Raw genomic sequence first — 14,811 nt, 5'->3', positions numbered from 1 at the left:
TGAAATGCTATGTTGTGAAATAAAAAAATATATATAATAATAAAAAAAAAACAGTATATGTTGTACTTTGGAATAAGTTTATATTTTAAATTGTGTATATTTTGTTTAAATGATTATTGTACTATAGAAAGAGTATATGCTAACAGAATCTATATTGCTTGTACAGAGATAGGAAGCTATCTGCGGAATGGTGAATAAATGTGCTATTCATGGGATCGCTGTGCTGGTTTTTTTTTTCGGTATCTTGACCTAAAGGGATATTTTATTTGGGGATGAATGCAATAGACTGCATGTTACATATTACAAATGTATCCTTTTGGTCTTTCATTCAAAAAATTCACAAAATTCTAATCATTGAAGTAAAACAATGGAGAATCTCATTATGAAATAAATGTTTTTCTCTAGTTTACATTGGCATCCAATTAGTATAATGGCTTTCCCCCCTTTTTTTTTCTTTGAGATAACAGGTCTGAGTTTTCTCCTGTAATGTCTGTTGAGTTTGGAGAAACACCTGACTAGAGATCAGAGACCATTCCTTCATACAGAGTTCTCTCCAGATCCTCCATGTTGGTGCTTCTTCTCTTCAGTTCACCCCACTCTTTTTCTATAGGGTTCAGGTCAGGGAACTAGGACAGCAATGACATGTATGAATAAGATGTCCAGTGAGCCCACAACATTAAAGATCCAGCAGTGTATTTAACTGCAGCATTTGGTGGGTTTGCTGCAAAATTCTGGAGATCACAGTGGAGTAATGACCTTTGGTTTTCCCACGGAACTGAATGCTCTGCAGGGGTTACGACTTCTACAAGGCATTTGACAGTGTGGAACACGCTTTTATTTTTCCGTTGCTTTCGAAAATTTGGTTTTGGTGATTTTTTTGTATAATTCCATCAGGACACGTTATGCTAATTTCTCATTGAAATTTAGTTTTGGTATGTCACCCAGATTCAATCTTCAGAGGGGCATCAGGCGAGGATGCCTCATCTCATCCTATATTTTCCTCCTTGCCACCCAGATTTTCTCACACTATATTAATAAAAGTACCTTGAAAGGGATTTTAATTGCAGAAAGAGAAATAGAGTTCAGCCAATTAGCAGATGACACTGCTCTTTTTTATTTTTTTTAAGAGATGCTTCTTGGGTCCCTATTGCAGTCAGCACTGTTGAAAGATTTTCTAAAGCCTCTGGTCTTTTTTTTTTTTTTTTTTACATTTGTCTAAATGTGAACTACTTTCCATAAAAGAGTGCAACTGTTACACTTCTGTGCTGGAAGGAACACGGAACCAAGAAGAATCGAAAGAGTCTTTATTAATACAACACGGAGACCAGGAGGAAACCACACATACATAACATGTAGACCCTACAACACTGAACTGAAAGGACACAGTTTATAAAGGCAGGATGATTGGGACAACACAGGTGCTGAATAAGACGATTAACATGGAACAATTGGAGGGAAAACACAAACTAGTGAGTCATTCTGGAACTTTATTCTACAATATATTTTCTCCAAATTTGGTGAATTAAATTTTTTATTGCTTTGTAATTATAATCTTGAAAAAATACCAGCTAAATGATCTAAATTCCATTAGCAGGTTCTTCTCACCTGGTCTCTTCTATACAAACATAACTTTTCTCCTCATAAATACTTTATATGGAATAACAGAGATTTGCTATATAAAAACAAATCACTTTTTCTTACACCGCTGATTTGAGGAAGATATTTTGCTTGTAAGAATTATTTAATGCAAACGGCCTTTTATTAAACTATAAGGAATTTCTTAATCATTTTAACATTCCCATTACCCCTAAAGAATTTGCTATTGCATTCGATGCCATACCATCTGGAGTTATTAGACTATATCCCCTACCCCTCTATTTTACCTTCTTTAGACCCTACAGTGGTGAGGGGGAAATATTGCTTTTCATCCACTTCTTCTTATAGATCAATACGTTTATTATTTCTCAAGGAAAATGTGAGTTTATTAGAATGCCTTTGTTTTTGATATTGCCTGGAGGAAAATTTGGCTGATTCCAAATAGATACTTAATTACTAATAAGATACGAGAAGTTTTCATGCATATGCTGTCAATACCTTCTTAAAGAAATTCAAAAAAAGATATTGATACAAATTGTACTTTTTACAAACAGCACCCAGAGACAATTGTGCATTTATTCTGGCTTCCATTACTCAGAATTATTGTGGAAAGACTTTTCCCTATTTGTGACTGAGAACATTGATAAGGATTTTTCTTTTCTTTGGGAAAATTTTTTGTTTGGAGTTGTTAATTGAAAAAAAAGAGCATTTACTGGAAAAAAATTTACTTAATCTTTAAAACTTTATTAACACAATTTTATATACATAAATTTAAATTTTCAGGCCAGAAAACCACTTTTTTATGTTTTGCTTGCTTGAACTGCAGCTTCTTCAACTTGTGTAACTAGAAGGCTTTAAAAACAATTGAATTTGTTTTCTTTTCTTGTACTTTTGTACATTGTAACTGATTTTTGTTTGTCTATATAATGTTGTTAAAAAAAAGGACGTTAACCATGTGACCAAAGGCGGAAGCTAAAACATCACGTGTTGCTCAATCCAACGCATAACATATGGAAATAATGACCAAGGACGGAGATATTTGTTTAATTTTATAAGGAGAACTGGACCGGAAAGACGAGTTCAAATAAAAATTTAGTAAACTAGAGTGAGACAATAGATGGCAGTAATGCAACACTATGGGTGCCAACTGCCGTAAAAATCCAACGAAGAAGAAGAAGAAGAAGAATCCAACGCATTTCATTGGCTGTTTCCGAGGCGGGAGTTTGAGTCAGATTATTGGACATTCGTGATAACATAACATATCAGCTCTGCTCTTTTACTAACCTGGACAACCTATAAAATTAGGAAATTGTCTATTTCTTCGAACCGGAGTGCATTTTAAACTTTTGCGTCAGTCTAGTGGTTTGAAAAGGGGTGTTAGTGAGATCTAAAGAAATGGCAACTGGATTACCGCTTTAGTTTGACAACAGCTAATTTACTGTCAACTCTCAACCAGCACGTCTCGTGCGTGTTCGCTCGTGAACGTCAACCTAATCCGGGCGCGTGTCTTTCAACGGTCAACTTTAACACTAGACCTTAAATCTGCGTTAAACACGGAAACTTTGTGGAAATAGTTTTATATCTTCACCTGGACATGGATCCCTACCGCCATCCGCGATATGAAAGCTCAAATCAAAGGAGGGAGAATAAAATGCATCGAAAGAAGGGATTTGGAGTCGGAGTGTTATCTCAGGGCAATTCAGGCATCGAGGACGGAGAAAAGAAACCTAAATTTGTAAGTTACACTTTTTTTTTTAATAATCACATAATGTGTCTGTTGTCATATACGGTTATTGTTCATAAATGGTTACATGTCCCCACCCTGCTGTCAGGCCTCCTCTACTGAATCACTAATGTTAGTTATTGAGTAACTTAACTTGAAGGGAGTGGGCCTTTATGTATAGTTATTAATCTCATAAGTCTTGGTGAAATGTCCTGCTTTTATGTTCTCACAATATGTATATTTTCTTGCCTGGGTCAGTAAGCTCAAGGATAAAACAATAATCTAGTTTTGCTTTAGTGCTGGTGCAGTAACAGGGTTGTTCCTGTAGGCCCACCCACCGTGATGAGTTACACTGTGTCATTATCAGATGTTGGGCTTTGACTTCTGTAAAATCACTGTATACAGGTGCATTTCAATGAATTGGAATGTCGTGGAAAAGTTAATTTATTTCAGTAATTCAACTCAAATTGTGAAACTTGTGTATTAAATAAATTCAATGCACACAGACTGAAGTAGTTTAAGTCTTTGGTTCTTTTCATTGTGGTGATTTTGGCTCACATTAAACAAAAACCCACCAATTAAGGGGTTTTAAAGCCTTTAATGCCAAGGACCTTAAATTATCAAGGAAGCTATATATCCGTTAAGGTTTTGGGGTTGGCTTTTAAAAATATTTTAGAAAACTTGATGAATAGACAGCTTAGAAATTAAATTTTAAAACCTATTGCATTCATTGTATCTCACTATGTTTATAAAGGGTATATGTTTTATATAAAATGTAAAAAGTGTAGTTTAAAATCTACAAAGACAACATGTTTTTCTTAATAAACTGACTGGCTTTTAGAAAAATGTTTGTTAGAACATATTGTAAATTAGACCTACTTCTTGTGTGTCTCTAAATGTATGTAATTAATGCATGTTTGCAAAATTTAGCTGTCACATTTTTTTTTTTCAGATACTGTCTTTTAAAAAATTAGACTGTTGAAGCAGATAAAACATAGGTGCTTTCCAAATAAACAGCTAGAAAATAAGGGCTTTGTTTTATTCTTTTCAGATGTGAGGTTTTGGCAGTTCTGAGATGTTTACATCAACGCATCGTCTCTCGAGTCAGAGAGTGAAATGCATAAGTGTACTTCTTTTAACAGAATGATGTCTACTGGCCAAATGTGTGGAATGCAGTGACTCTTTAGAGGCCGTTCTTTAGTTCTCTCCATTGTGAGTTGTTACAGCTGAACTTGTAATGAACAGTGCAGACTACAGGTGATTTGCAAGCCGACTTTTAACTTCAATAGTGGATTGTCTTGAAACTCAGTTGGTCTGCACTGCAGGCAGCAGGCTGCACTTGGTCTGCTCCTGTCATCTCTTCATGTGTTTTGCATTCTCAGATGAGACTGTACTGTCCTCCTCCTGTGATTTCTGATCCTTTTATTTAATTAGTGTAATTTAACCCACTGTACTGCAGTTTTATAGTGACCATTGACACAAATGACCATTGTAAAGAATGGAAATTTAATTTCTACCGCATGTACTTCATAAACGTATATTATCATGCTAGATAGACCTCAAATCAAACATTTGCTCCTTTTAAGTTCACAATTGCTTCCTAGTCATGAGAGCATCTTTTTGTCTACTGCTCAATTCTTTGTAGTAGGCCAGTCACAGTTCATACAAGTGTTTTATTAAACAGCTTCATCTTTAGAGTTCTAGCCAAAGTGCTGTTTGTAAGAGCATCAGTTTGGTTTGTCACCCTCTAAAACCATGGTGAGGGCATTATTTATGCTGTGTAAAGAAGGTAATGCAATAAAATAATTCTGCATAGCATTTATTGATCAGAACCATCTTGAATGAGATTAAGACTTAATTAGTCCTTTTACTTGTTTAAATATTTTTCAGGGTGCGTTTTAAGTTCTTTTTCTTTTACAAAATTACTATTCCTTTATCTTCTCTCCAGTTACTTGGTAGGTATTATACGTTTGGAATTTTTAAAAAACTTTATAATTAAGCTAGTAATTTGTTTTGACTTCATAATCTAGGTATGTAGGAAAAAATATTTTGTAAAATGAAGTATCTGCATTAACCAGTAGGTGTCACAATCACACCATCTTTAATTAAATGTTTTATTTAGTTTTTTTAAGATGAGCTGCATGTACCTGATTAAAAGCTGAGGTGATGGGAAAGAAAGAATGTGCAGGTTATAATTTTAAATACACCAATGACTTTACCATTTTTTTTCTTGTGTATACTCCATAATTACCCTATAGTTAAACAGAAACAATTACACATGACTTTGGGTGCTTTATTAACAGATGGAAAGTAAACAATGCTTGTTTATTATTACTTTCTCTTTTAAGTTGTTTGATGGTTGGTGTTTAGAAACAGTATCTCTTTGCTTTTTCAATGCTCTGACAAATGGTGACACAGCTGGAGGCCTTTGTAGACCTCTTAGATGTTATTAATATAAAGTTTAATAGGACAGTTTAGGAAGTGACTAGTTAAAGGGGGGGGGGGGGGGGGGGGTGAAATGCTATTTCATGCATACTGAGTTTTTTACACTGTTAAAGAGTTGGATTCCCATGCTAAACATGGACAAAGTTTAAAAAATTAAGTTGTACGTTTGAAGGAGTTTTTCTGTTCCAAAAATACTCCTTCCGGTTTGTCACAAGTTTCGGAAAGTTTTTTTCGAGTATGGCTCTGTGTGACGTTAGATGGAGCGGAATTTCCTGATATGGGTCCTAAGAGCGGAAGAGCGCGCGCTCCCGTATAGCAGAGCACTGAGAGGCTGAGCACAGAAATTCGCTGATCAGAGCGAGAGCGTCGCGAAATGTCACAAAAGTAGTGTGTTTTTGGTTGCCAGGGCAAGACAACCCTGCACAGATTACCAAAGAAAAAACAGCATTAAGGGACCAGTGGTTGGAGTTTATTTTTACAGAGCATCAACGGAGTTGTGCAAGTGTTTGTGTTTGTTCCCTGCATTTCGAAGATGCTTGTTTTACAAACAAGGCCCAGTTTGACGACGGATTTGCGTATCGTTTATTTCATAAGGATGATGCAATCCCAACGAAAAAGGGTCACGATCGTGTGTTGGAACCGCATGCGGTGAGTAAAACTGCTTCAAATATCTCTGCCTCCTTGTTAGTGCGTCCCCTCCCATGCCAGAGACCCGGGTTCGAGCCCCGCTCGGAGCGAGTCATTGCTGCTGCTGCTTTCGTTCAGTTTCAGCCTCTGGATCTGATTCTGGATCATAAATAAACGGCTGAATCTGACTGTAAGCCATGGTTTGATTTGGATGATGGGTTTTCCCTCACGGTAATGTCACAGCTTCCACATGCTCTCAACACAAAAGCCTACTGGCGCTCGTGATTCTTTAGCTCCGCCCACACATCACGCCTCCAGTCGGTCTTGTTTTTCTGGGAAAAATCGGTACAGACTATCTTTCTCTTATGAATATAATAAAACTAAAGACTTTTTTGAGTTATGAAGGATGCAGTACTACTCTATAGGTACTCAAGATTAACAGGATATTGAGTGAAAACGAGCATTTCACCCCCCCCCCCCCCCCCCTTTAACATTGCTGGGTAAGTGATAGAATATGTAGAATAGAGTACATACTGTAGAATAGAGCAGTTCATGAAAGAAACCTGCATGAAACTCGGAATGAAAAATAGCATTTCAACCCTTTATGTTCACTCTTAAAAATTTCCAAAAGTTTTTTTTTTCTTGAAGTGCAATAGAAAAAAAGCATTCTTGAGTTCCCAAAAGAACCTTTCAGTGAGCAGTTCTTAGTGTGAAGAACATTAACAATTTTATATATATTTTTTCCACCATTAAGACACTTGTGTTCAAAAGGAAAGGTTCAGTGGATGTTTAAGGATCTTTATGGTACCATCAAGAACCTTAGGAGTTTTCTTATTTGTTTCTTTCGGCTGCCATAAATGTGACTTACATCTTAAAGTTTGTGTCACATTCTGTTCCTCAAACTGGATTAATTTGTCTTATTGATTGATTGCTTAGCAGTCCTGGAGGGAGAAATTAATCATTGCATTTTTAGTGTGCCATGTGTAAGTGGATGCCAAGCTCAAAATCTTAAATGCTACAGAATTATTATTATTATTATTATTATTATTATTTATTTATTTTTATTTTTTTTCTTTTAATAATGCAGCTTATGCAAGCTGCTCTGGTTGAGTCATAGACTGTTCAATGTAGCAGAGTAGGTGCAGTTGCTAGAGCAGACACTCTTAATTTATTGGGTGATATTCTGGACTACCTCAAAATAAACCAACAAGGGATCATAATGTGGTGAGGGTCAACCAAACTGTTTTTATTACTGCCAATTATGAAGCCAGATTGATTTATCTGTTGTGGACTTGGAAGAATTCATTTGAGAAGGAAAGTTGTGCCGGGAAGACGGAGTATAAGTTCAAACAAGTGTAAATAAATTCAGCTTTTGTAGTTGCCAGAGCCAAAACAACTACGGATTTTACAGGGAGCTTTAATTCTCATGCTGTTCTGACAGCCCCTGCTTGCTCTCTTCCTCCCTTCATTTGGACTAGAGGAGTCTGAGCAGCTTAATGTGACATGTTCCCACAGTGATGGGTAGACAGTACTGCTGTGGTACTGCAGCACTTGTTGATTGAGATTTGGAAGATTTAGTTGGAATCCTGTCTAAATGTCACAGGATGACTTCTGCTGTTTGCAAGATATCGTCACATACAGTAAGTGCCTCTAAAATTAGTAACATTAGTAAAAGGAACAAGGACAAAAGTCAGAAACTATGTAGTTGTATGGTGTGAGGGGCTGAATTGGAGGCTGCATTGCCTCACTGAAAGTCCAAATGGCAGCATTGGGCTCACTGAATAGAACAATGTGGAAGAAGCAATTACAGAAGCTGCCAGTGATGCTTTCCTTATCGCCACATGTTTTGCTGCCTTAATGTTGCAGTTAATCTTTTGACTGACCTAAATGAAAAGGATGTGACTTTTCAAATGCAGGAAACAACAATGCCAGGGAAGTAGGTCTAACTATCATGACTGGAGCAATTATATCCAATTTTCCTCATGCTTTTCCCATGTTACTTTTTTCCCCCTTGTTACTTTTTTTTCTGTTAATTTGTAATGAAAGGTAATTTTCTTATTCTGCTTCTGTTGCTCAGGTCTCAAACATACTACACCTAGATTTTTCTTAGCAAGTCACGCTAACTTGTTCCCCTTGGTGACTGCACTTATTACCTGGTGTGATAAAGCTCACTTGAAACTAAGACGTTAAGGCCAGCAGGATGTTGTCTCTTCCAACTACAGCCTGACATGTAGGCTGTATGCTTTTCCTTGCATTCTACAAAGTATATGTTGATTTTACAGGTATGTCATTTTGACAGAGAAAGTAATTTAAAAACCATTTAAACCATTTACACTGTAAAAAAATCCCCTTTTTAGGGTAAACTAAATTGGCTGTGGTAGTTGCAAGAATGTCAATGTAAAATATTCTTTGTGTTTCTGATATTGCAAGATAGTGATTTTTTTTTTTTTAAATATAAACTTTTAAAATAAATGTGAATAAAAATAAAAATATTTAGTTAACTCTGCCTCACACGTGTGTACACAACCCTAGCAATGACCGTGGTGGAATCTGCTATGCCTGCTGGATGCAGCATGTCTAAGCAAAAGCCAGTGAAAAAGCAAAATAAACATAACTCTCCTTCCAAGAAAAAACAAAGCAACCTCGGTGTCCAGTTCCAGTCCTCCCTGCTCCTCGAGTTGTCTCCACCGCTGGAAAGCTGCTCCAATATTTTTGGGGATTCTACCTCTTGCCAGAACGTAACCTGTCTTTTTAATGTATTGTTCTTCCAAAATATTCCTCTTTTTATTTTTATTTGCCATCTTTGCTCTCTCGCTGTCTAGAAGTTAGTTGATCTGCTAATATCTGTCCTGTGCACTCACTGAGCACTCTTTTCTCCCTTTAGACACACCTCTTACTGCTGATTGGCAGCAAATGTGTTTTGGGACTAGGCCGGTCACGACGCTGTGGTTCAAATATTGCTTAGTGCACCTTTAGTAAAATATAAAAAAACTAACAAAACACCCAAAGAACATTACAGAAAAAAAATGAAGAAACATAACTATTTATGTAAAATATAAGAATATTTTATGTCACAAAGATACCTTTATAAATGTCATTATGCTTGTATTTTTTTTTTCTTGTTTTTTTCTCTCTCCACTGTAACTTGTGTGGTTATTCATAGTTTTTCTTCCAGAAACACATATTTGACAGTATTTTACAATAAGAATTTACCATTTAGTAAACTACTTACATTTTTACTCTATTTAAGGTGAATTCCAGTTAACAAATTAACAGGTTTTTACTGTAGAATTACATTTGATTTTGCTGAGTAGCATGTTTTTATTTAAATAATTGAAATTGAAATCATTTAGGGTAATAATCACGTGTACCACCATCTCTGAATGTATCCAGATGTTTCACATAGTAAAATTAAAACTGTTTTGTGTTTTAAATTGGATCCTTTCTTGCATTTTGGAATTTGCTTATCTTGCAAACCCCAAATAATTTATTTCAGTGGGCTATTTGAACCCATTTCAGTACTTAATGTTGGTGATGTGTACTTTGCACACTTGCCATCATGCTTGTTTTGCTGTGTAGCATAAAAAGCAATGTTTTGAAATTAATATGAGCAAAAAAGGGAAGGTGATTGACTTTAAGTTATTGTGAAAAACCCTTATTGGAGAGCAGAATATAGTTTATTCCAAGAAGCAGGAAGCAGAGTATTGCAAGAACAGATTAAATTATTTTAGGCTTCTCTGTAGGACAGAAAGTCCATTAATATTAGAATGCAAAAATGTCCCCTGTAGATCTAGACGGTGATATTCTGTAGAGATGACAGTGCTCAGTGTCTGAGAACACTCTAAGCCACCGCAGTAGGAGTGTCTGTATTGAACAGTGAGAGAGCATAGACTCTAGCAGCTACTGCATGAGCGTTCATGACTGGCATGATGAAAACCGTTCTCACACACACACACACACACACACACACACACACACACACAGATTGCTTCTTGATTCTTTGGCAACAGTGTGTGCTGTAGAAGCAGAGCCGGAGTGGTGCAGTTGAACCTAAACCTGGTGAGTTTTTTGTAGTGATTGTAGTGGGACACTGATGCTTGTGATGTTCTTTGGTGAGGCCTTCAAGTTGGGCTAGTCGACAGTGCTCCTGTTATGCGGCTCATACTGAAATTAATATTACATCCAGATGCCACCACCACTGCAAAATTATCATCCTGATGTCACTGATGCTGTTTGGGGATGAGGCCTGAAAAAAGTGTGATATGGTTTCGGGGTAGTGTCTTTCTCCCTCGTTCCTAACCTCTTGGCCCTGTCTGTCTCTCCCTGATGCGCTGATTGCTATACAGCTCTGAACTTGCCTGTGGCTCTTTATCCCGACCCTAGCTGTATCCGTGGAGACCAGCTGTCAGCCCAGTCAATTCACCTCTTCCTCATGACAGACCGCATCGCCCTTCGGACACAAACCTGGAGATTGGAGGAAGGCCAGAGATCTGCACACAGACTGAGGCAGAGATGGATACAAATGAAGACAGACGGATAAGCAGACATGCACATGCAGATGGATGTGTACTGGTGGTGGTGATATGTTACCCAAACAGAACTGACGTAACCTCTCTTTGCTCAGTCCTATTACTTTTGCCTGATTTTGATATCTCTATCACGTCTGACAGAGTAATGTTCAATTTCATAAAACCTTTTGTATGGTCTTTAATAGTGATGCACCGGTTGACCGGCCATAAATCGGAACTGGCTGGTTTTTGTGTTTTTTTTGTTTGTTTTTTTTTTGGTCTTTTTTCGGAAGTGCGCCCGCGTGCACAGACTGCATTGTAATCATTAGCTATCATGTCATTTGTGTGGAAGTATTTCGAAATCTGTGCGCAGGATAAGAGCCTTTCCCTGCGCTCACTGAAGTTACGCGAGCTACTGTATCTGTCCGCGACCTGTGAAGGATGTTCAGCTTAACGTCTCGCGTGTTGGATGAGAAACGAAACAGACTAAACCCTTTTTCTTTTTTTTCAATGTAGAACTTTCATACACGTTTGAAAAGCCAGAAGTAAACGTCATTTCTGTATAGGATGATTATTTTAATTTTACCTTAAAATTACATTGACTTAATTTGATTTAAAAATCACCTGCTGTAGCACACTGATAAAAAAAGTGTTTAATTCATCCAATTTTTAGGGTAATGATTCACATCTATATATTTCTTTTTAACTTGAGACAATAGTTATTTATTTTTCATTGGCTCAAGTAAAAAATATAGATATGAATCGTTACCCCTAATTATTATTATTTTTTTAATTGGATGAATGAAACACTTCATCTTTGTTTTATTCATACCAACATTATTTGATTTTAACATTTAGGAATAATGTATTTATATAGCATACTTTTATTTAGTCTCACTGGTAAAGACCTTTTTTAAATTTTAAAACCAAATGTAAAAACTAAAATACTGAATGCTGATTAAGAAACCTCTTACTGAATGTGTGTTGATTGTGATGTTTGGATTATAGAACTATGCAGTTATTGCCTTTTAATTTCACATGGTTACAGTTAATTTTTTTTCATTTAAGGCCAGTTCTATGTAGTTTCAACCCAATTCAAAAACAAAAGCTAAATGCTGATGTCTGTACCATCTGTGTTTGAATGTAGGCTACTTACTGTGCAGTTACTGCCGTTAATTTCAGATGGTTATAGATATTGTTTTCAATAGCCAAAAGCCGGTTTGGCCTGTTAAATACCAAATAAACATCTTGTTTATGCACACTTTCCTTCTTTCTTGTTTGTTGCTTAAAAGATAAATGGTAATCGGAATTGGCCAGTTTGCTTGTAAAAAATCGGTATCCGAATCGGCCCAGAGAAATTTTGATCGTGCATCCCTAGTCTTTAAAGCAAACTTTACTTCTCAATTTAAATAGAAAAAAGTCAACCACTGTTGTTTAGCTACAGTGATAGATAGATGATTTTATTTTTAGTTTTTCTTATTTTGTTTTGCCAGCAAACATTTTTTTGCATTTGTTCCAATGAATATGCTTTTAATGTAACAATTGGTGCATATCGTAATGTTTAGAAGTATGTTTTCCTCACCATAATTCCAACATTTAAAGCCTCAAACTGTGAAAGAATAATCAAAACCGTAACAATGCATTAAATTATGATGCATTAATGTGTATCTTATTGTGAGGCAGTTGGTGAAATTTAACCCAAACTCGAGCATTGATATCTTATTTAAATGTTATTTTTATTTACCCTTTTAAAGTTTGTAACTAGAACTTCTAGTAATCCACCAAGGAAAAAAACAACCTTTTGCTTAAATTTAGGAGTGGAATTACAAATAAGCTGAAATATCTTCTAATTTTTTTTATTTGTATTGATCGTAACTCCCTGGTTAACAAACATGATTTTTTCTGCTTATATCTGTAAGTAAAAAAAACATATTTGGATTTTAAGTAGAATTATGTAATCGGCTTTGAAGTCTTACAGAAGCTGAATAAATTCTGATGGATGCCACGCGTTGGATGATTTATTTTCCAAATTATGTGAATCTTTGCGTTGAACTGTTGCATTATGATTATATTTCTGCCCCCCCCCCCCCTTTTTTCCCCTCCTAGAGTATAGCTCTTGTCACAGTCTCTCAGCAAACCACATCCCTTTTATCCTTGCAATACAGCATATCAGCACTCATCTTAAATATCTACTTCAGTCTATCACATGCATGTGAAACGTATTCCTGGCACTCCACTCATGTTACATGTTGAGGCTGGTGTAGTGAGCTGACGTTTGTCAATGGCAACTGCGTACTAAACCCGATTGCAGTGCTACTTCTCTAGTCTTGACGTCCAAGGTTAAGACAATCACCGGCAGGTGGGTGTGATTGAGCCTAATGGACTGCAATTGACATGATTAGCATCTCTCACCTCTACCGAGGTGCTACTGGATTGATTTTAATAGCCTCTCCTGGCAAAGTGTCGATGGAGAAATCTGTTTGGCATTAATGCATGTTCTGTTAAAGCTTTGGCTTGACCTTCGTGCTGTTAGACCCCCCCCCCCCCTCGTCGTCTATACACTCATTATTCCTTCCCTCTTTTCTTTGACATCCAGAAATATATTGCACTAGATTATTGACTTGCAAATAAGTTAATAAAAATTGTTTAATTCAAGCATGTAAATGAATGTTTTCTAAGTGCCGTTTCATTTAAGGGTGTGTTCACACCTGTAGTTTAGTTCTCTTGGTTTGTTTGGTCCGGACCAAAAAAAGAAAACCATACATTTGGTCCGGATCTGCTTAGCGTTCACATTGACATTTTTGACAGTGAACCTGATTGGTTGGGTTGAATGTCATATAATTTGTGATGGAACTCACAGAACACCCAAACAGTACACTGACTGAACTGCTGTGAAGAAACAACTGAAGATGAACACTGAGCCGAGCCAGATAACGAACAATAGACTGACTCGTTCACGAGTGAAGAACCGTTTCTGTCAGATGCTTCCGATTAGTGAACCGAGGAGCTGATGATACTGCGCATGTGTGATTCAGCGTGAAGCAGACCGACACACAGGGCGTCTGAACTGAACTGATTCTTTTGGTGATTGATTCTGAACTGATTCTGTGCTAGTGTTATAAGCGCGGGTAAACCAAAGGCTTGAATCAAGGGCAATCATCGCAAATGACGCCATTACGTCAAGCGCAAAAGAACCGGTCAACCATTTTCTTCAACCAGTTTATTGAATCGAACTGTCTGAAAGAACTACTAGTGATCCGAACACCGATGCAACCGGTTCTTCACTCTTGAACGAGTCAGTCTATTATTCGTTATCTGGCTCGGCTCGTTGTTCATCTTCAGTTCTCTCTTCACAGCAGTTCAGTCAGTGTACTGTTTGAGTGCATGCATTACTCCGTGATATTGGTTTGTTTGAACTCAGAGGGAGTGTCAGCCACATTAAAAAAAGTGAACCGCTTAAGTCATTTGTGGATTAATGCGTATTAGAGATGTGAACCGTTTAAAACGATTCAGTTCGATTTGGTGAACTGAATGATTCGTTTGCGAACCGGATATCCAGACTGCTTTGATTTGAACTCTCTCTCACAACAGACACGGAAGAGAAGACAATGCTGAATAAAGTCATCTTTTTTGCCATTTTTGGACCAAAATGTATTTTCGATGCTTCAAAAAATTCTAACTGACCCTCTGATGTCACATGGACTACTTTGATGATGTTTTTCTTACCTTTCTGGACATGGACAGTATACCATACACACAGTTTCAATGGAGGGACTGAGAGCTCTCGGACTAAATCTAAAATATCTTAAACTGTGTTCTGATTCTGAAGATAAAAGGAGGTCTTACATGTTTGCAACAGCATAAGGGTGAGTTGTTAATGGCATAATTTTCATTTTTGGGCGAACTAACCCT

General features: G+C 36.7%; 1 protein-coding gene across 3 annotated transcripts in view; it reads left to right on the top strand.

The window, feature by feature from the left end:
- The first annotated feature begins 2,814 nt into the window (after positions 1–2,814).
- The window catches only part of LOC128022195 (protein diaphanous homolog 3), a 265,958-nt gene continuing 253,961 nt past the window's right edge, over positions 2,815–14,811 (top strand). For all 3 annotated transcript variants that reach the window (XM_052609505.1, XM_052609506.1, XM_052609503.1), the window contains exon 1: positions 2,815–3,331. In XM_052609505.1, coding sequence (XP_052465465.1) covers positions 3,191–3,331 — 141 coding nt within the window. In that variant the 5' untranslated portion in view covers positions 2,815–3,190. The remainder of the gene's footprint in view (positions 3,332–14,811) is intronic.

This window comes from Carassius gibelio, chromosome A11 (assembly GCF_023724105.1).
Source record: "Carassius gibelio isolate Cgi1373 ecotype wild population from Czech Republic chromosome A11, carGib1.2-hapl.c, whole genome shotgun sequence".
Classification (NCBI taxonomy): Eukaryota; Metazoa; Chordata; class Actinopteri; order Cypriniformes; family Cyprinidae; genus Carassius; species Carassius gibelio.
The sequence above is the reverse complement of the archived record's forward strand: the minus strand, read 5'-3'. Positions and strand labels throughout refer to the sequence as shown.